At 41.6% G+C, this 21,728-nt stretch overlaps 1 protein-coding gene across 7 annotated transcripts in view; it reads left to right on the top strand.

Annotated features, from left to right (window-relative positions):
* The window catches only part of LOC134226146 (endophilin-A-like), a 98,522-nt gene that overhangs the window by 48,889 nt on the left and 27,905 nt on the right, over window positions 1-21,728 (top strand). For 4 of the 7 annotated variants that reach the window (XM_062706728.1, XM_062706731.1, XM_062706733.1 and 1 more), the window contains 3 exons: window positions 4,012-4,078; window positions 5,435-5,535; window positions 5,607-5,710. In XM_062706728.1, the coding sequence (XP_062562712.1) occupies window positions 4,012-4,078; window positions 5,435-5,535; window positions 5,607-5,710 (272 nt within the window). The remainder of the gene's footprint in view (window positions 1-4,011; window positions 4,079-5,434; window positions 5,536-5,606; window positions 5,711-21,728) is intronic. The other 3 variants (XM_062706734.1, XM_062706729.1, XM_062706732.1) reach the window with 1 other exon arrangement.

Consider the following 21,728-nt stretch of genomic DNA (forward strand, 5'->3'; position numbering starts at 1 on the left):
TGCTGCTCGACCACCCGCGCTGCGTCCCTCACCTCCCGAATCTGTCTCAACTCTTCGTCGAACCAATCGTTCCATCGACTTCGTCCCACATACCCGACATTGTTCTCCGCTGCGTCGTTAATGGCTGCTTTGGGGGCACATTGTATTCGCGGCATTTCTGCAGTACTTAGCGAATGGCGAACACCTGGTCCGTGGTAGAGCGTTCGCCCATAAAATCCGCCTGGTACTGCCCCACGGACTCCTTGCAATTGGTGCTAGTTGGTGGTGGAGATCCGGAGCCGGTAGAATTATGTCCTGCACGCGTTCCCCTAGTCCATCACCATACCGCCATCTTCGTCTGCCACATCGCCATTCAGGTGCTCTTCGTAGTGCTGCCGCCACCTTTGGATCACCTCACGCTCGTTCGTAAGAAGGTTCCCGTTTATGTCCTTACACATATCAAGCTGTGGCACGTGGCCCTTACGTGAACGGTTCAACTTCTCATAGAACTTTCGTGTGTTATTAGCGCGGTACAGTTGCTCCGTCTCTTCATGGTCTCGATCTTCGAGTTTTCTCTGTTCCGCGCCTTTTTATATTGTGCCTCGTTTGCCCTCGTGCGGTGTTGCAGCAATCTCGCCCATGCTGCATTCTTCTCTTCTACTAACTGCTCACATTCGCCGTCATACCAGTCGTTTCTCTGATCCGGGGGCACCGTGCCAAGTGCAGCGGTTGCGGTGCTACCAATGGCGGATCGAATATTTCTCCAGCCATCTTCAAGAGACGGCATAGCTGCTCTTCCGTTGGGAGTGCCACTTCCAGCTGCTGCGCGTATTCTTGGGCTAGTCTACCGTCTTGAAGCCGCCCAATGTTTAGTCGACTTCGACACGTATTGTACACCGTCGAGAATTTTGAGCGCAGGCATACTGCAACGAAGTAGTGGTCGGATTCAAAATTCGTACTGCGGTAAGTGCGGACGTTCGTGTTGTCGGAGAAGAATTTACCGTCGATTAGAACGTGGTCGATTTGGTTTTCCGTTTCTTGGTTAGGTGATCTCCAAGTGGCCTTGTGAATATTTTTGCGGGGAAGAAGGTGCTTCGGACTACCATTCCGCGAGAGGCTGCGAAGTTTATGCATCGTAAGCCGTTATTATTCGATACGATGTGCAGACTATCCAGTCCGATGACCGGTCTATACATTTCCTCCCTTCCTACTTCTGCGTTCATGTCGACGAAGACGATTTTGATGTCCCGTAGTGGGCATCCATTGTATGTCTAGTTCAGCTATGCGTAGAACGCTACTTTCTCGTCGTTGGGTCTTCCTTCGTGTGGGCAATGCACGTTGATGATGCTGTAGTTGAAGAAACGGCCTTTTATCCTCAGCTTGCACACCCTTGCGTTGATTGGCTGCCACCCAATCACGCGTTGGCGCGTCTCACCCAGCACTATGAGGTCGGTTCCCAGCTCGTTGGTGGTGCCACAGCTTTGGTAGTAGGTAGCCGCTCGATGCCCGCTTTTCCACACTTTCTGTCCTGTCCAGCAGATTTACGGGGATGTAATTCATCGAAGATTATCCTGTCGCAACCTGCAAAGCCTAGCGACTTGCAATTCCATGTTTCAAGCTTCCAATCCTTTATTCGTCGTCTAGGTCGTTGCCGATTGCATCGAGTCGTATTATCTTCTATGTCGTTCGTAATGGTTGTTTTTAAAGGCGGCTTATTGGGCCTGCGCAAACCTCCTGTCTCGTCGGAGGGCCGTCGTGTCAGGGCTGTTTAGCGTCCCACCTAACACCAGGACTTGGGCTTGTGTGCTTTGGCGGAGCCTACTTGCGGATACATGCAGCTTTTTATAGAGGTTTAACAGGGCCCTCTGTCAAACCCCACCACATCCTAGGCAGGCGACAAAACTCGCAGATGGCCTGGGGAGAGATCGTCAAGCCCTTGGACATAGCCCCTGCTGCCCCATGCCCCCATTGTTGTGTTCGGATGGGTGCTGCTTATTGATGTCCCCGGGTGCCCTGAGAAGCGGCCTGAGGATATGGAATTACGCTTGTACCGTTCCTAATTCAGCTTATAGCTTGGCGGCAGCTTGTAGACTAACTCCGGACCTCCTTAGCCTTTACATCTGCGTCTCCACAAAAACCATTGGAAGGAGTATTAGTTAGTCGGTAGGCATCGTTGGATCTGGGCTCACTTTGATAAGCCATTTTTTTTTTATTTTAACTAACTAATCGGCCGCATTACTAACTAACTACCTGCACACCGAGCAGGAACTCGATCAAACGCGTATCAATTGATTAACTTTTCGACCGCATTAAGCCCAAACGATAGCGATCGTTCGAAGTGTCTATGAGCCGAACATGAACATCCCTCACCATACATGCCCGGCGGCATTTGCGAACTGTTTGCTGTCCATCGACGAGAGAGATAAAAATCACAGCATACATTCCCAGTGGCATATGCAAACTGTTGTAGATCGCGCTTTAGACTATGAAACGACGAGCAACACTTCGGTATTTACTTGACCGATATGACTACTGCAAACTTTTGAAGGTCGCATTTGTCTCGACCGGATCAAAACTTAAAAGTCAAGGTACTTTTTTTTTATTTTTTTATATGTTGTACCGGACAACTTATGTAAATTTTTGCACTATGATCAACTAATGAGAATAACGAACAAAAAGTCTTTTTTTCCGTTAAATATCTTGGTTGTGCATGTACATTGCACTTGCTTACGAAATGGACGAAACTGCAACAAAAAAAAAAAAACACGCGTCTTGGTGAAATTCGAACCCACACCTTTCTATTCTCTAGACAGGCCCCTACACAATAAGATCACAGAGGTCACAAATCTGGAAAAGCCGCCAACGCAGCTCTTTTTTTTGCCAATTAAATATCTTTAGGGTATCGGACGATTTGGGCAGCACTCCCTATTCCCGTTCGCAACGTTTACTACTCGGGCGTATAATGCTTATTGCTTGGTTTTTGGTACATGTAGCATCTCTAGATTTTGCTTGAAATTTTGAAATATTTTTCTGTAGAATATTTTTCCGTGGGAAGTTGTCGAGAAAAATCAGAAAAAGTTCTAGTGGAATTTAAAAAAACAGCAGTTTATTTTTATTCTTAAAGTTATGTGTCCAGATTTTGTCGCGATCAAGCCTTAATAACATTCAGCGCAGTCAGTGTCGCCACTAGGTAAATGATTTTTATGAATAAGACAACTTTTGTGATTTTGATTTAAAAACCAACTTTTAGTTTCCCCCTCAAATTTCGTCCATGCAGCTCTTGCAGGAAATATTCTATGTGTCAATATTCGAATCCTTCATCTTACTTGAGAAATCAATAATAAATGTTGTCGCAAACTAGTGTTGCATACTTTAGACACTGCATTTTTGATGGTCTAATGTTCACAAATATAACCTTTTTTCAAATTCGTTCAATAGATAAACTTCGGAATAATTCACAAAGAACTATAACCTAAATAACTTTTAATAAAAAAGCATTTTATTTCTCTTGAAAAATTATCTTGAATGAGCTGCCACCATGCCTTTAGATTTGTCCGTTTCTGTTAGAAGAATGGTTTCTGTTATTTGTACAGTTTCGAGTCCCACTCAAGCTCGAAATGCAGACACTTTACTTACTCCTCGAGATCCACAGACCAAAATGTCATAACCTTTTCCCACTAACCTTTTATGCTGCAAGTGCCGTAAGCCGTTGGTACTTGCACTAGTCATCCTGTGTTTGCTTCCATCCCCATTCCCATGAGGGCATGCAGGCAGCTTCAAAACAGTATAGCTGTCCTTTCGGGGACAGTAGTTAGTGAGATGGAGCAAAAGATAGAACATTTTGCCTTCCCACTTGTCTCAGTCGGTGTAAGCGGAAGTTTACCTTTCAGCGAAAATTACCCTCACAGGGCTAGATTTCAGCCATGTTTGTTCACCAAGTTACGTGCTGGCAGCAGCAGCAAGAGTTAATTAATTGTTTCCGTTTTTCTTTCTCTTCCTTCAACAAATGATGTGCTCTCTTGGGAAAAACAGCATCACCGCAAAAAACTCCAAGGACGACGTCTTGATTTCGACTGCAAAAAGCGACGACAAGCCAAAGGTAAGAAATACAGATTTTTCATATTTTGTTACAGTCGTATATGATGAACCTGCGGTTTCTTTCCTTTCCTTCCATCCTGTTTCAATTCCTAGTAGATATTTATCACTCCCAACAAACCTCTGTTTTTTTTTTATCGTGCACTTTTCCTAACATATTTTCATGAGAAGATAAAAGCATACCGCCGCAGGCAAACAACGAGAAGTATTTTGTTTTAGCTGTAGCTCAATTATAAACAGCGATGGTGCAGATTCGTTGAAACTTCCAACAATTTCATCGTCAATCAATCGAATAGCGTTGACTGAACTTCCAAATTCCAATCAAGCATCAGACGTCGTATTTACAATTTAGGGTGATTACGAACCGTCTATACCTAACTTTGGATATTTCTGGTGTCGTCTATGGAAAGCATGATTCGAAAGAACAGAAACGTCATCATTTAAAATGTCCTTCAGTGACTTCTTTAAATTATTCCCTTCATCCATTGCAGTTGAAAATATTAATTTTCATCCCCTTTGTCAACATCGCAACACTATTTAAAATACAGGACGATGTTTTAGCCTTCTTCTTTATACATTACAATTGTGTGCAAAACAAAACACAATTATAGATATTATCGGTTGTTGTTGAAAGTTCATAACAGTACAGCATCGGTTTCAGTGTAGATCTTTTAAATATAATTTGTTTAACAGGAATATTACTTACAAGTTAGATTTATAATTGAAATACCTACACAGCGTCATTAGTTTCAAAACATCCTTGACCTCCATTGTCTAGTAAAAATCATCGCCTTCTTCCTGAACGCTATATTTCGACCCCCGCGGCTCCAATAGTCAATAGGACGCGGCATTTCGTATTCAGTAAAATTGTTACTCATTTAATTAGCCGTTTCAGCGATTAATCATCCGTTGACATGACGGTTGTCGTAACGGAGGTGGAGATCACGATTGGACGGGATCCACTCTCCAGTCCTTGTTGGCTATCCATAAGCAACAAGAGATGATAATGTTGCACCCGACATTTATCCTTGGCCCCTGTCTTTCCTTCCATTTCCAGTTCCATGGCACCAATGCCGTACCATCCAGTCCGTTTAATCTTGTTAATTTGTCCAATTAGAGGACCTTTAGTTAGGATCCGTATTAGAATTGACGTTTTAATTTGTGTTTTCCTTATTTATTTATTTCCATGTTTTTGATTATGTTTGTATCCTGGCCGTTTGCTGCGCCCGCTGTTTCCCGCTTTTGCTGCTGATGTTGGTACCTCTAATGGTGTTTTGCGTTTTTCATTTCTTGGAATATTTTGTTTTCTTCCTTGGGTTTTACCCCCACTAATCGTGGCCGGTTATATACTGAACAATAGGATCTCAAATTACAGATGATGAAATCCGAAGCGCCGAGGAGAAGTTTGCCGAATCCCTGCAGCTGGCGCAGGTTGGAATGTACAATCTGCTGGAGAATGATGTAAGCATGAAATGAGTTATATCTTTGCATATTTTGTGATGATGTAAGATGTTTATTTTTTTTTCTAACAGGTAGAGCAGGTTTCACAACTAGTCACATTTGCCGAAGGATTGTTGGAATTCCATTCACAGTGCTCCGACATCCTGCGGGTACTCGTCGAAACACTGAACGAGAAGTGAGTATTTGCCTTAGCTTGATAATTAAGAATAAGGATTCTTGACACCTAGATATTTTGTATATAACTCGCACTCAGTATCATAACGATGTATATTGATTGACTGATTTCAATTCGTCGGTGATCTTGACTTATCAATGTAGAAAAATGCGGCATCTTGCTGAAGATTTTAACGGTTAAATGTGATAGATTGTGATGATTGCAACTTGCATCAGACGCAACAATCACGATTGTTGAGTTATTGACGAAAGAGAAAATCGATTACGAGAAATCATTCAATGTGATTACGCCTTTAGGATACTCTTACTTAAAATTTTAAAATTCACATAAATAAAGGAAGAAAAAAACTTGTTTCGGAACCTGTTATAAGACGAGTTTGGTACTATTCCATTTAAATCCACCACGTTGTAGTTTTTACAGATACGTATTTCGACCTGAACTGTAATGCCGCGTTCAGTGTCTCGTACTTGACTTGACTGTTGAGTCGTGTCGTGTCGAGCTGAGGTTTGGCAGTTGAGGTCAAAATAAGTATCTGTTAAGATTAAGACGTTTGTAATTAAATGGAATACTACTAAACTCGTCTAATGACAGGTTAAGACACTTTATTAAAAGAGCTTAATATTTTTTAGTTTCGAAGATTTCTTTGAACCTCAACAATCTGTGAAATAATTTATAAGCAGTCCCGTTGTTAACTAATCTAATATTCCATCGAATTCTGTGAGTCAATTCAGTCTATTCAGGAATATCTTCAATTCGAATTTCATATTGATTGAGATATAAAGCTTTTTCCAACCTCAGTTTGGTAAGGAGTGGGGTTGTAAATCGATAGTGATTAAAAATTGCCAGTGAATAAAAATGAGTGATGAGTGGTGGATAATGTAGGATTCCTCTTATTGTTCATTCCTTTCGCGATATCAAACGAACGAATGTTGGATATTATATGAATTTCTAAACATTTTCGAGGCAGCCAATCACCATGCGCCTCCACTATTGAGGGCACGCCAGCTTTTTTGTCTTCTTTTCAAATGAAGGCAACAACATTTAAGATGGAACACATCAGACATGTATTCTGAAATATTCCAACCGAATAATGCAATCAGGTGACATCCGATGTTACATGCTGACCATAGAGTACCAGCAACGAGTAAAACATACAATATTCTTTATGCTTTCAACCTATTGAGAACCTATTTGATTAGGTTGAGAAATTTGGTTGTTTCCTTGCATCATGTCATTTTGTTTGCCATGTTCAAGGAAGCTCCGGATCTGCTGAGCAGGCATAGATATTGTAAGACTTACTTGGGCAGATAGTTTTTACTATAGAGGATACTACAATTAACTCGATAATTATCGCTAAACAACTTCGTAGTTAACGTCGCCGACTTCAATAACAATAGCGTTTCAACGTTGTGTTATCGGTGTTTAAGGACGAACTTTTCGGAATCCAATATTGTTTTTTTTTACTAATGTTATTTGCTAATTATCTAATACATGCATTCATCTCTTAGACTGGATATTCCGTGTTTTCTTAACACTATTATTCTTATTTGCTATGTTAGATCAGTACATTCAAAGTTAATTGCCTATATGCCGGGTATTAAGCCACCCGGAGTGGAAATTAATTACTATGTCTGAAACTTGATTATGCATATGTACAACATGTGATAGATTTAGTTCGGAAAAGGTATTGGAGGGTAACCGCCCTAAATACTCATCCTACTTGGTTGGCATGTGTACAAAAATGCATATGAGAGGGTTAGTTCTGAAAATGTATTGCGAGAGGTCGGCTGGTACCTGGTGCTGGGAATTTGGTTTCATCAGTACCCGTTAAGCTGCGGTGGACGACGGAGGTCCTTCGTAGCTTAGTAGGGAAAGCACCTGTCATGCGAACTGGGGTCGTGGGATCAAAGCCCACCGAAGGGGCGGTTACCCTCCAATACCTTTTCTGAACTAAATCTATCACATGTTGTACATATGCTATGTTATATTTTTAAGTTATCATTAATACATTTCAATTGCCTCTGGCAGTTAGGATTTTTTCTCTGGTTGAATTGAACCATGTAGGAATTACAATGTTTTCAACTTAAACTAAACATAAACTTTTTTTTCTTGAGCAAGGGTAAACGGAAATCTGCGAATAGACACCTGAGGAGGTTAACTTAGGTAGTCCGGGGATGGGATCACCCGACCCACTAAAACCAAAACCCTTTCGCCAGTCCGTATCTCCCGGCCCGCAATAAAGCAATACATCGACGTTATAACGCAACATCGACTTCAAGGGTGCCGTCGATCGCAAGCTATGATACCTAGTAACCTATCGGTCTGTATCATAAACTCGCGTAGGAGACGAGCACCCCCACAACAAACGCCACGTGTGAACCGCAATGACCTCTATGTCTACATACGTAGGTCCCCGCAGCCCACCCGTGACGTTTTTATTGTTGGGGTGAGTATGGTGTTCACTGCATCACAGTAGTCTCTACTGCAGCTGCTGGTTTTGTTCAAGACGCCACCAGCGCTGTAGTTTCAACATATTCTGTTGAGACGCTGTGTTTGTCGCATTCCATATAACCTCTTCCCGACACATCCTCTCAACGAGGTTGTCCGGGGTTGTATCCATGCCGTTGACAAGCAGCATGGCATTGCCTTCAACATCGAATCGCGGGCATGCAAACATCACATGCTCTGCCGAATCTACCTCGCCTACACATTCCGGGCACTCCGCAGAATCTGCGAACCCGAACCTATGAAGGAACTTTTTAAAGCAGCCATATTCAGACAACACCTGTGATAGGTGGAAGTTGACCTGACCATTTTTTATTTATTATCAGACTAAAGCCGGAGTGGCCTGTGCTGCACATAAAAGTCTTCTCCATTCAGCTCGGTCCATGGCTGCACTTCGCCAACCACGCAGTCTGCGGAGGGTCCGCAAATCGTCCTCCACCTGATCGATCCACCTTGCCCGCTGTGCACCTCGCCTTCTTGTTCCTGTCGGATCGTTGTCGAGAACCATTTTCACCGGATTACTGCCCGACATTCTGGCTACGTGCCCGGCCCACCGCAGTCTACCGATTTTCGCGGTGTGAACGATGGATGGTTCCCTCAACAGCTATGCGCCTCTGAATTTCTCTGCTGACATCGTTATCGGCGGTCACCAGTGAGCCCAAATACACGAATTCTTCAACCACCTCGATTTCGTCACCACCGATAGAAACTCGTGGTGGGTGGCTCACATTGACCTCTCTTGAGCCTCTTCCTATCATGTACTTCGTCTTCGACGTGTTGATGACTATTCCAATCCGTTTAGCTTCGCTTTTCAGTCTGATGTAGGCTTCCTCCATCCTCTCAAAGTTACGTGCCATGATATTAATGAAACCAAATAACTGGACGGACGTGAAAATCGTACCACTCGTGTCAATCCGCCCTTCGTATTACTCCCTCCAAAGCGATGTTGAATAGCAGACACGAAAGACCATCACCTTGCCGTAACCCTCTACGCGTTTCGAAGGGACTCGAGAATGTCCCTGAAACTCGAACTACGCACATCACCCGATCCATCGTCGCCTTGATCAACCGTATCAGTTTATCCGGAAATCCGTTTTCGTGCATTAGCTGCCATAGCTGGTCCCGATCGATTGTATCATATGCGGCTTTGAAGTCGATGAATAGATGATGTGTGGGTACGTTGTATTCGCGGCATTTCTGCAATACCTGACATATGGCGAACACCTGGTCTGTGGTAGAGCGTTCACCCATAAATCCCGCCTGGTACTGCCCCACGAACTCTCTTGCAATTGGTGTTAGTTTGGTGTTAATTTGGGAGAGTACCTTGTAGGCGGCGTTCAGCAATGTGATTGCGCGGTAGTTGCTACAATCCAGCTTATCGCCCTGTTTGTAGATGGGACACACGTCACCTTCCATCCACTCCTGCGGCAGAACCTCATCCTCCCAAACCTTGGTAATCACCCAGTGCAGCGCTCTAGCCAGTGCCTCACCACCGTGTTTAAACAGCTCTCCTGGTAGTTGGTCAACTCCAGGGCTTTGTTGTTTTTCAGTCGGCCGATCTCCTCCTGGATTTCCTGGAGATCCGAAGCCGGAAGTCGCATGTCTTGCGTGCGTGCTCCTAGGTTCATTACCATATCGCCACCGTTGTTTTCCATATCGCCATTGATGTGCTCTTCGTAGTGCTGTCGCCACCTTTGGATCACCTCACGCTCGTTTGTAAGAAGGTTCCCGTTTACATATCATATCGGACTGTGGCACGTGGCCCTTACGTGAACGGTTTAACTTCTCGTAGAACTTTCTTGCGTTACTAGCGCGGTACAGTTGCTCCGTCTCTTCACGGTCTCGATCTTCCTGCTGGCGCTTTTTCTTTCGGAAAATCGAGTTTTGTCTGTTCCGCGCCCGTTTGTATCGTGCCTCGTTCGCCCACGTGCGGTGTTGCAGCAATCTCGCCCATGCTGCATTCTTTCTGCTCACATTCGCCGTCATACCAGTCGTTCCTCTGATCCGGAGCCACCGTGCCTAGTGCAGCGGTTGCGGTGCTTCCAATGGCGGATCGAATATCTCTCCAGCCATCTTCAAGAGATGCTGCGCCTAGCTGCTCTTCCGTTGGGAGTGCCACTTGCAGCTGCTGCGCGTAGTCTTGGGCTAGTCTACCGTCTTGTAGCCGCCCAATGTTAAGCTGCGGCGGACGACTCCGACGCGTGTTGATAAGGGAATCAGCTATGACTGCCCAGCTAGCGTTACTAAATGCATTCTCTACATCTAGTGTAAACAACGCACAGTACCTAATACCTCCTATTCAAACCATGCGCTATCTTAGCCACGGAACCCATACTTGATAAGCCACCAGCACACTCCGTATAATCCGTCAATCTATTCAATCTATTCAGGATGACCCTCTCTAACAACTTACCAGTTGTGTCGAGTAGGCAAATTGGTCTGTATGCCGAAGGCTCTCCCGGGGATTTCCCAGGCTTAGGCAATAGCACCAACTTCTGCCGTTTCCAACGATCTAGGAAGTTTCCTTCGTCCAGGCAACGTTGGAGGCAGCTCCTGAACATATCTGGAGCGGCAAGAATCGCGTGCTTAAGGACCAGGTTAGGAATACAGTCCGGCCCTGGTGCCTTATTTAGCTTAAGTTTTCTTGCAACGGCGATAAGCTCATCGTTAGTCACTAGCGGTACTACGTTCACTGACTCGTACGGTGTGGCGGGCCAGTCCGATGAGTCATGCTTCGGGAACAAACCTTCAACGATCCTGGCTAACATCTCCGGGGATTTCTCAGGAGGTGTGCTTTTGGTCCTAGCCGTCACTACCCTGTATGCATCCCCCCATTGAGTATTATTGGCCATTCTACACAGCTCTTTAAAGCAGGCTCTCTTACTACATTTGATTTAGTTGTTCAGAGCTCTGCTCGCTGTTTGGACCTAGCCTGTCCACTTCGGTTCTAGCACGCCGCAACCTTCTTTTAGCTCTAAGACAGGTTCAGCGAAGATCAGCTATCCTGCTCGTCCACCGCAGTGGTTTACGGTCACATGCTCGTGTTAGGACATCGGATAACTCATCACCACTAAGGCCTATAGTCCGATTTTCCCACCGTAGTGATTCTTCCAGCAGTTCTGGGTCGAACTGCGAGGTACGCCATCCTAGATCAGCTTTACTGATTTCAGGCTCCACCGTCCATCCCGCGCTGCAGAAGGCCACATCGATGCATGACTCGCCATTCGATCCTCTGAACGTTGACGCTTGGCCCTCGTTCAGCAGGACTACGTTCAGTACCGCTAGAGACTCTAGCAGGATATGACCTCTAGCGTTAGTGAACCTGCTACAACTACTGGTTTAAGACCAGTTAGTCTCACTACAAGATTATCTAATACCTTAGTATACTGCTCTATGCTCCATCTAGGAGGAAAGTAGCAGCTACAAAAGTAAACTCCGTTTACCTTTGCTATAACAAAACCCTCATCAACTGCTATGTTTAGCAGTGATGCGGTACGGGTCGGACAGCAAGGCAACATCAGTCTTCTTCTCGTGTACCGACTGTTGTAGCAGCGCTTGCGCTGCCTCGCAGTGGTTGAGATTTATTTGAGCTACTTGCATGACCGAGCCCGTCTGAAGGCCGAACAGGCCTGCCCACCGGATGGGTGTTTGTAGTCTGTGCCAGGAACACAGATCAAACACCTCGGTGCGGCCTGGCAGGTGTGAGCCTTGTGACCTTCAGCTCCACACCTCCGGCAAAGCCGACTCCGATCACAACCTTTGTAGTCATATGACATATGTCCTTAATCGAAGCACTTGAAGCAGGCCTGAGGTTGTTTGGTTTGCGCTCACCGAACATTTCGACCAATACACCTTCAGCTGAATCTATGACAAAAGGTCGAAGGACAAAAGGTCGAAAGACAAAAAGTCGAAGGACAAAAGGTCGAATGGACAAAAAGTCGAAGGGACAAAAGGTCGACGGGACAAAAGGTCGAATGGACAAAAGGTCGACGGGACAAAATGTCGAAAAGACAAAAGGTCGAAGGGACAAAAGGTCGAAATTACAAAATTGGTTAAAATTGAAAAGCCATAGTATTGAGAACAATACAAAAGAAAACTATGATGTAAGTACCGTCATCGGGGGTGACACTGGGCCAAATAAGGGTCAGGTTGGCCCATGTTTTCAACAAATTCAGCACAAGGAAAATGTAATATAAGATACCTTTTTGAGCGATTCAGATAGCCGACCTACAGACTGTTCGTGAGAATGATGGCCCAATCTTGACTTAAACCCACAACATGCACTCGAAGCGACACGTATTACAAGAGCACGATATAACAAGTATTAATTTTTCAGTTCTCGTCCCGAAAACTAATCAAAATCATACAATGCTCGCCCTGGCTGCTGAATATTCACTGTAAATTAGTTAAAGAACTGCCCATGAATTAAAGAAGGAGAAATCTCTGGGAAATGTAATAATCTAGATTTTTTTTCCAGAAACTTGTTTTCAAACTTGTCGTATATTTAGTATTTTTCATGTGTACAGAATTATATATTTTGAAATTTTGCTGATTCGACTTTTTGTCCCTTCGACCTTTTGTCCCGTCGACCTTTTGTCCCCTCGACCTTTTGTCCCGTCGACCTTTTGTCTCATCGACCTTTTGTCATTCGACCTTTTGTCTTTCGACATTCTGTCCCAAAGCCCTTCAGCTTGGCCTTCTTAGCGTCAGCCACAGGTACCTGGAATGAAGCAACCTGCGTTCGAGCATAACCTTTCCGCAACCGAATCGCGGTGTCCTGGATTTCAACGCCACACTGATCTCTCAGTGCAGCTACCAGCTCACCGGCTTCGGTAATTTCGTCCAGGCCTCGGCATTGGATTACCTCTACTGGGCATAGGGCTCTCACCTGAACCGCATCACCCAGCATCACTTTTTATACGCGGAACTCTTCCGCGCAGCATCCCGCTTTAGGATGAGGAGCATCTCGCCCTTCTGCGTTCTGTGGATTCAGTTGACATCATCCCCTATCCTTCAGAAAAATATATTAGTGGAATGTATTCAACCGTCTTAGACGAATTAAGTACTCTCCATTTAATTCCACCAATTATTTTACCACACAGTTGTGGTCGAAATACGTATCTGCAAAGATATCGAAAATAATTGGTGGAATTAAATGGAGAGTACTTAATTCGTCTTAGACGGTTGATCATCCCCTAGGCCAGTGAGCTTTTTATCGCCCCGCAAAGCTTTCGGAAAGTCAGCCTTGACGATAACTGCTTCGCCTCTGTCCTTCCTGCCATGACCATTGGAAGATGTGCCCTTTCCTCTACGGGCATTCCCCTTTTTGGCCAATGGCGCCTCCGCCTCCTCTACTGCTTTTCGCTCCTTCTTCGCCTTTTTGGGATTCACAACTTCCCTCCAGGGCAAGCCTTCCTCCGGCGAACTTCGGTAGTCATCGTAGAAGGAGGAACTGGTTTCCGTCGTTCCTTAGGGTCGGCAACCTGCCCAACCTTCTCCCGACGGATCTTAGTAGCCTTCTTCTCGTGCAATACCGGCTTGGCGCTAGCTCCCTTTAGGTTAGTTGCCATACTGACCTGACTAAGCTTTGGAGCTACTTCAGTAACAGCCATGCGTCTGCGGAGTTCTGCAGGCTGGCTTTCTGCCAGTTGCTTTTCTTCCTTAAGGACTCGAATCTTCGACTCGGCTTCCATCCTGGCCTCCACCGCTTGGCTCACTGCCAACTTTTTCTCCTAGGTAAGTTAGCGGAGCTTTCGTTCCACCTCCTTATTTACTTGCCATAGTGACAATATGTCTGCTAGAAGGTTTCAAATAAGAAGCTCTCGGCTTATGTGGGAACATTATAAGCTGAGTTCTGGAAGCATTCGGGGAAATTTTCCATTTTTGCAAGTAAGTGGAGAAAATATCCAAACTTTTTTTTGCAATCTACTACAAATGACACGATGGCTTTGCCCTTTGGCTGAAAAACCCGTGTCATCTGCAAACAAAGATTTTTGACAACCTGGTAGTAAATCAGGTAAATCGGAAGTACAAATGTTATACAATATGTGCCCCCATATCCTTGAGGAACACCAGCTCTTACAGGTAATCGATCAGATTTCGAATTCTGAAAATTTACCTGCAGTGAGCGATCTGATAAATAATTTTGGATCAGAAGAAAATTAAAATTCATCAATTTTACAATCAAACCTTCATGCCAAACACTGTCAAATGCTTTCTCTATATCAAGAAGAGCAACCCCAGTCGAATATCCTCTAATTTTTTGATTTGAATTAAATTCGTAACTCTTAGTAACTGATTCTTACTTCATTGATATTCATCTATTTCATCAGCATCATCATGTACACGGTTATCTAGCTACAAACAAAAATGTGCCGATAGTTTTAACAAAGGCTTAAAACCGTTTCAATTATTCACATCAAATTGATCTACAATGGAGTCTATTTTTTGCTTGTAAATCATGCCTTTAACCACTTACATATTTATTTACCTAGATTTTTGAGAAGGTAATAAATTGAGTATTAATTCTTAACTTGGTAATGTACAAACATTATAAAAAATGTATTTGGGCTATAACTTTTAAACTCATAGTCCCTGTATCGTAATTTTAGATTTCTTCTTATTAGAGTGTTGGCCACGGATCAAAATATTGAAAAATGGTTTGGAAGACATTATTATTATTTTCTTTATTACCGAGGTTTCCGACCCTATGTTCTCCTCTTTGGGATATTTTCGATTTATTGAGAGGTTGAAATCCTGCACTGGGGTTTGCGTTGGTCATTTTTTATTGCGGTGTTTTCGGTTAAAAGCCAGCGTCATGAGTCAGCGTGGCTATTTTTTCTTTACGTTCGATCCTTAAAGATTTTTGACGTAGGACTTACGTCTTTCTTTACTATACTGGTTGTCATTTAGATTTTTGGAAATCGAGAGCGTTACGCTGAAAGGGAAGATTTCGAACGTTGCTAGCGCCAAGGTATGTCCATTTAGAATACGGAATAATAAAACATCTGTAGGTAGGGGACATACAAATAAGGTTAATACATCGAAACAAAGGTAATTTACTGTACTTTAAGGAAAAAATGAAATTGCAAATCATGTCTAGTTTTCTAGTGACAATTCGCACTTTCTTCTTCATTCCTCTCATCAAACGCTGCACACCCCTGGAAACAACTTCCTTGGCATATTTGTTTCGCATTTTGGTCATCTGAGTCACGTCCCGAGCTATTTATCCACTTTTATTAAGCATCATTGCCCAAAATGTCTCGACCATGGATGGAACTGCGGGCAGTTGGGTGGATTATGTTTTTATTGTTGAAATCTACATTATTATAACGGTACAACTGAATGACTTCAAGGCTTTAGTGGCAACTCTCAAAATCTGACCAAAACTTCACGGGACCTTCATGGGCTTACATGAAACTTAGTACGCGGTTATCGAGACATTCTTTGTACAGCTTAGAGTCCATAGTGGTTGAATGCTCATATCGAAAACCAAATTGCTCATCATTAAAAATAGAATTGTTATTAATAACATTAACAATAATTATTCTATTTAAAATAATCTTTTTTTTTAACAGTTTTCTTATTGAGAGAAGCAAACTGATTGGGCGATAGCTAGAAGGCTCAGCCAGATTTTTGTTAGGCTTCAAAATTGGAACAATTTTGACGTTTTTCCATTTATCTGATATCGAGATATAGAACATCGAGATGTAGAGAGTCGACATTTCCAAAAGGGTTTTGAACTGGGATCCAATTGTGAGACATTTTTCTCAGTCGTCGTATGTGAAGAATTTATGCCGCATCTCAGTTAAATACCGGAGAAGACGTTTGCGATCGTCAAAGGATCCCGGAAAACCGCGGCAGTCACCCTTCCTGTCAATCTGAAATGAAACCTTGATCCCCTGAAGGTTACTCAAAATCTCATTCCTAAAGGCAGAAAACTTGGCAATAGATACCCTAATTGGCGGAATCCTTTGCCTCATCGGATAAATTGAATTATCTGGGCTAGAGGTAGATTCGATTTGCTCAATTTCGTCATGAATCAAATCGAGCTGATTGCTCAGTTCGATAGGAGAAGAATTATTTCTAATGTGAGAGTTACAAGGAATATCTGAAGTCTCCAGCTTCCTTTATATTTTCCTTTTTCTACGGTCAACTCACCACGACCGTAGCTAAGAACTAAGGACTATGTTATTAACTGCATTGATTTTGAAATATTTTAACACAGGTGTATACATTTATGACAGGAACAAGAAGTACCATGCGCCTCCATTTTGATCAACAAAAATTGACACTCGACATCAAATCAACAATTTCGTTGGGATTTACTTCTTGTACTGTTGAGTGTTGAATAATTTTCTTTGACCTGCGTGTCTTCAATAAACAGAGAGATGTTCAATCAAAGTTAATTGCCTATGTTCTGAGTGGCTTTGGGACAGTTCGTCGAATGACATTTCGTCGAATGACGTTTAGTCGAATGACATTTAGTCGAAAGTACATTTGGTCGAAGGGACATTTAGTCGAATGGACATTTAGTCGAATGGAAATTTAGTCAAATGGACATTTAGTCGAATAGACATTTGGTCGAATGGACATTTAGTCGAAAGGACATGAAGTCGAAAGGACATTTAGTCGAATAGATATTCAGTCGAATGTTGAAAGTGTTTAGTCGGTAATAGGTAATTAGTCAAATGGATAATTCGTCAATAGATTTTTGGTTAAATTTGAATAAATAATCCACAAGATACATTGATAAACTGATAAGAGGAATTCAGTGGACGTGAGGAAGTTTCAATCAGCAGCGAAAGAAACGAATACGGATGCCAATGAGGATTTTTCACCTGAGCTAACAGAAAACTTCTGGAGACCCTAGTGGATTATAGAAAAATTGAAAACCTACAGAAATAGCTAAATATTAGTTACCGTGGGTTCCCGATAATTTGAACGGTACCTCGTTCAAATCAACTGAATTCATTTTTTATTTGAACTTCTGGTTATTCTATTTGCTTCAGGAAAACTGGTTTATTGCTGCTTTTTGGGCTGGTTTGTTTTGATTCTGCGTTCCGTTTCACGATGTTTCATTTTTCTTTTCTCAATTCCACGTGCTAAATGACGTTTGAACTAGACCTGTGCGCCGAAGTATTTGTGAACGGCGGCGGCGTAAGGCCATTTTTACTCCGGCGGCGGCGGCGTCGGCGGCGTCACGCCGTAAGCAATGTTCGGCGGCGGCGGCGGCGGCGTGAATCGGCGTGAAGAATTTTGAGCTGAGAATAAAAATCACGCAGCAAGGCTTACATGCTTTTTATGAATTTTAGGGTTTTTTGGACAATTGCTACACACTTAACCCATTTCACCGTATTCGGTAAATTTTACCGAAATCTCAACAGCAGAACTGTTCGGTAATTTATTTTACAGATTTTTTGTAATTTTTTCCATTGCTCAACTGTCAAAATCACTGAAAATCAGTTAAATTATTTACCGAACAGTTCTGCTGTTGAGATTTCGGTAAAATTTTACCGAATTCGGCGATTTATTTTAAGTGTGTAGCCTCAGTCAGTCTGATGGGGGGAACAGCCGAATAGCTATAGCTTGTATCTGCACAGCAAAAGTTTACAAAAGTTTTCGCATCACAGCACATGAGTTCATTGGAAAGTACTTCGGATATAAATCCAGGAATTCGTGTGGAAATTCCGCAAGACATTCCTCAGAAAATTCGACACAGGAATTCTAAAAATTAATTCAAAATTTCCCTAATGAATTCCTTCAGAACTTCCACCAAGAATTCCCTTGAAAATTTATTAGGATATTTCTCCGAAACTTCTTTCCAAAAGTTACATCAGGAGTTTCCTTCTATTTGAGGGATTTCTTCGGAAATTCCTTTACGGAGTCTTTTGGGAATTTCTTCAGTAATTCATTCCAAACTATTTTTAGGGATTCCTTTGAAAATTCCTTCAAGAATTAGATACCCAAATCCATTTGGTAGAAGTCCTTCAGAAATTTCTAATAGAATATCTTCCAGTAATTCATCAAAACATTTCGGAAACTATTATTTTTGGTATTCTTTCGAAATTTCCCTCTGGAATTTATTTGAAAAAAATTTCTTCAAATTTCTTATAGAAATACCTGTAGAACTTCGAAAATTTCCTTTTAAATTACTTTAAGAATAATTTCGGGAATCTCTTAAGAATTTTTATTGGGAATTCTTAGGAAATTTTGTTTGTAAATTCCTTTTTTTTAAACGTTTTAAGGGTTTTTTTTTATTTGAAAATAAGTTTAACTCTCAAATACCTTTAGAAATTTCTCCAAATTCGAATTCTTTCTGGAACTATTCCTGCAGTAATTTTACTGAAGTAATTTTCTGAATACTTCCTGGAGGAAGTTCCAAAAGAATTTCTGAAATTATTACAAATACCTTTCCGGAGGGGTTTCTGAAGGAATCCCTAGATAAATGTCCAAATTAGTTCTTGGTGGCTTTTCTGAAGAGATTTTCGAAGAAATTCCTGAAGAAATTTCCGACTCAATTGTTGAAGGAATAACCGAAAAAGAATCTGAAAAGATTTTCAAACAGAATTTTAAAATGAGTTTCTGAAGGAATATTCGAAGGAATATTCTGAAAGTAATTTACGAAGGAATTTTAAATGGATTTTCCAAAAAGCTATTGGAATTTACATAGAAATTCTTATATTTCTCCTGGAATTTCTTCAAAAACCCGGACAGTAGTAAAACAAATTCAGTTTTGACTCTAAAATCAAAATTACATGCCAAGAAAAACTTCCAAAATATCGAGATTGCAGGGCTGGTAGCGACCAATGTCGTTCAAAATAGTGACTTTAGTGACCAATGCTGACGAAAAAAGGGACCAAATAGACCGTTTTCCATTTCACTAAACATATATTCATCTCATCGCAAAACAAACAAATACAGCACAATCTTCTTTGTAACTTTTCACAAACATGTATGCTCACTGTTTAAAGATCAAAGAATCATTTCAAAATCTATTTTTTTGTTAATGACATGTCTGAACAAGCAGTTTGTTCGGAATATCATACGGTGTGTGTCAAATTCAAAATCATTAAAATGTTTAAACATTCACGATTTTTAATATTTGCGTACCCAAAATTTATGCATTTTCAGTTTTAGATGTATATCATCTGAATATATTTTTAAAAATTCACAAGTATTGATACGTTATCAATAAACCGCCTCAAATCCCATTACCTTATTAAACACAGATGCAGATTTTAATATTTCGATTCATTTTATGTTACAAAATTGTTATATTTATTTGTTACAAAAAATCCCTGTGCGCATTCTGTTTGCATCACTTATAGTTTATAAACTATAACATGATACTCTTTCAATAAATTATTGTCGAAAATCCCTTAAGAATACCAAGTTGGCCAAGTTTCAATGCGAATATTAAGTCACGAAGAAGTTAAGAGCAACTATCGGACCAAAAGGCACTTAGCGGTCATTTTTTTTCCGATCCGTCATTCAATTTCCGCCATGAACTCTAGGAATTGGCCAAAATTAAAATTAACCAAAAGTTCCAAAATAGTTGAAAATAGTCTTGAGCTGTGATTTGAGCTCGAAAAAAGAGACTTTTTAGTGACTTGCCAAAAAATGTGACCAAGTCACTAAAAAGTGACCCGCTACCACGCCTGAGTTAGCGGATATTCGAATATTCTCAAGAATTCTTTGGGAACTTACAGCAGGAGCTCCTTCGAAAATTTCTACATATTTTTTTCGTGAATACCTTTAATAATTCTTTAGGAAATTTATTCGGTAAGTCATCAAGAAACTCATTCTAGTATACCTTCAAAAATTCCGTCAAGAATTCGATCGGGAATTTCTCCAGGAATTCCTTCAAAAAATCTCCACAAATGAAACCATTTTTTCTGGAGATTCTTAAAAAACTCTCTTAAAATTGATTCTGACAATGAGCAATTTTCAATGGAACTTCAAAAGGAATAGCCGACATGTTTAAATTTCTTAAAGAATTTCTTTGGACATTCCTCCAAGAATTCCTTCGGAATTTTCTCCAGGGATTCCTTCAGAAAATCTTCCAGACGGAGATAAATTTCGAAATTCCTCAAGACTTTAAGAATTTTCTTCAGGTACTCCTTAAGAACTTCCTTCAGAAATTATTTCAGGAAAACCAATAAATTTCTTTGGGAATTGTTTATCAAAATAAATCGAAACCGTTATTTTTAGAGCAATTCTGGCTATTTAAGTACAAGGAGAGTGAAGGAAATGTTTAATTTGGTGGGTCACGTGCCCCATCGTGTTCCAGCTTCAGAAGCCAAGTTACCATTTTTGCTTTCTGTAGCCAATAAGATAAACGTGACAGAGATAGAAGCAAAGAAATCTGCTAAAGGTATAACAGCTATTTAATAAATGCCTGATAGGTTGCCTTGGTCCAGCAGATGCAAACGATCTGCATACTGTGATTTTTGTGTTGGCCAATCATCGGCGTGAAATACGAAATTCGGCGGCGTCGAGCCAACCGGCGTATGGCGCGCCGCCGACACCTTGACCGGCGTCGGCGTACGACAATAAGTGTCGGCGGCGGCGGCGTGGCGCGGCGGCGCACAGGTCTAGTTTGAACCATTTTTAATTTGAACGATGTTCAAATAAACGGGGCTCAAATTAAAAAGTGTTCAGAATTAAAGCGGTCATATTACCGGGGGACCACGGTACTGATGATGAGATACCCTCTAATCTATTTTTCGGCACATGGTCAAAAACCAATGATATCAATGTTATTTTGCCAATATTTCATCGTAGTCGGCTTTGGAACATTTAGTCTAATGACATTTAGTCAAATGACATTTTGTCGAAAGGACGTTTAGTCCAATGGAAATGGTTTTCTTATTCTTTTCATTGTAACTTTTTCTTTCACTCAATATTTATACAATAATTAGTTCAGAGTAAAATTCCGATCACAATTCGTTAATTATTGGCCGAAAATTTAATTCCGACCAAATGGTCGTATGACCTAATCTATTCGACGTCATGTCTATTGACGAAACATCATTCGACTGAATTTCTTTTCACCAGGTGGAATAGATTCGATTAGAGGGGTTCTGCAAAGGGGTTCTCTATGTCCAGTCGGGAATATTCTCGGAATATTCACCGTTTTTGTATTATTTATTCTTTTTATGAACCTATCATTCTTTGGACAATATTAGGACAATAATTATGTGACTTTTATAAACACCACGATAAATCATTTTTTTTAATTGTTATTGACTAAAGCTCTTTTTTAAATAGGCATTCGACGGAACGTCATTAGACTAAATGTACCAAGATTTTTAATTCGAAAATCCGCTTTTGCGCAAACGTCATTCGACCAAATGTACGAAGATTCTTCATTCTAAAATCTGGTTTCGACTAAATGTCCATTCGACCAAATGTCCATTCGACGTAGTGTCCTTTCGACCAAATGCCTTGCGTCTCTAGTGGATTAAAAAAATATGTTCGACTAAATGTCCCTTCGACAAAACGTCCATTC

Source organism: Armigeres subalbatus, chromosome 3 (assembly GCF_024139115.2).
Source record: "Armigeres subalbatus isolate Guangzhou_Male chromosome 3, GZ_Asu_2, whole genome shotgun sequence".
NCBI lineage: Eukaryota > Metazoa > Arthropoda > Insecta > Diptera > Culicidae > Armigeres > Armigeres subalbatus.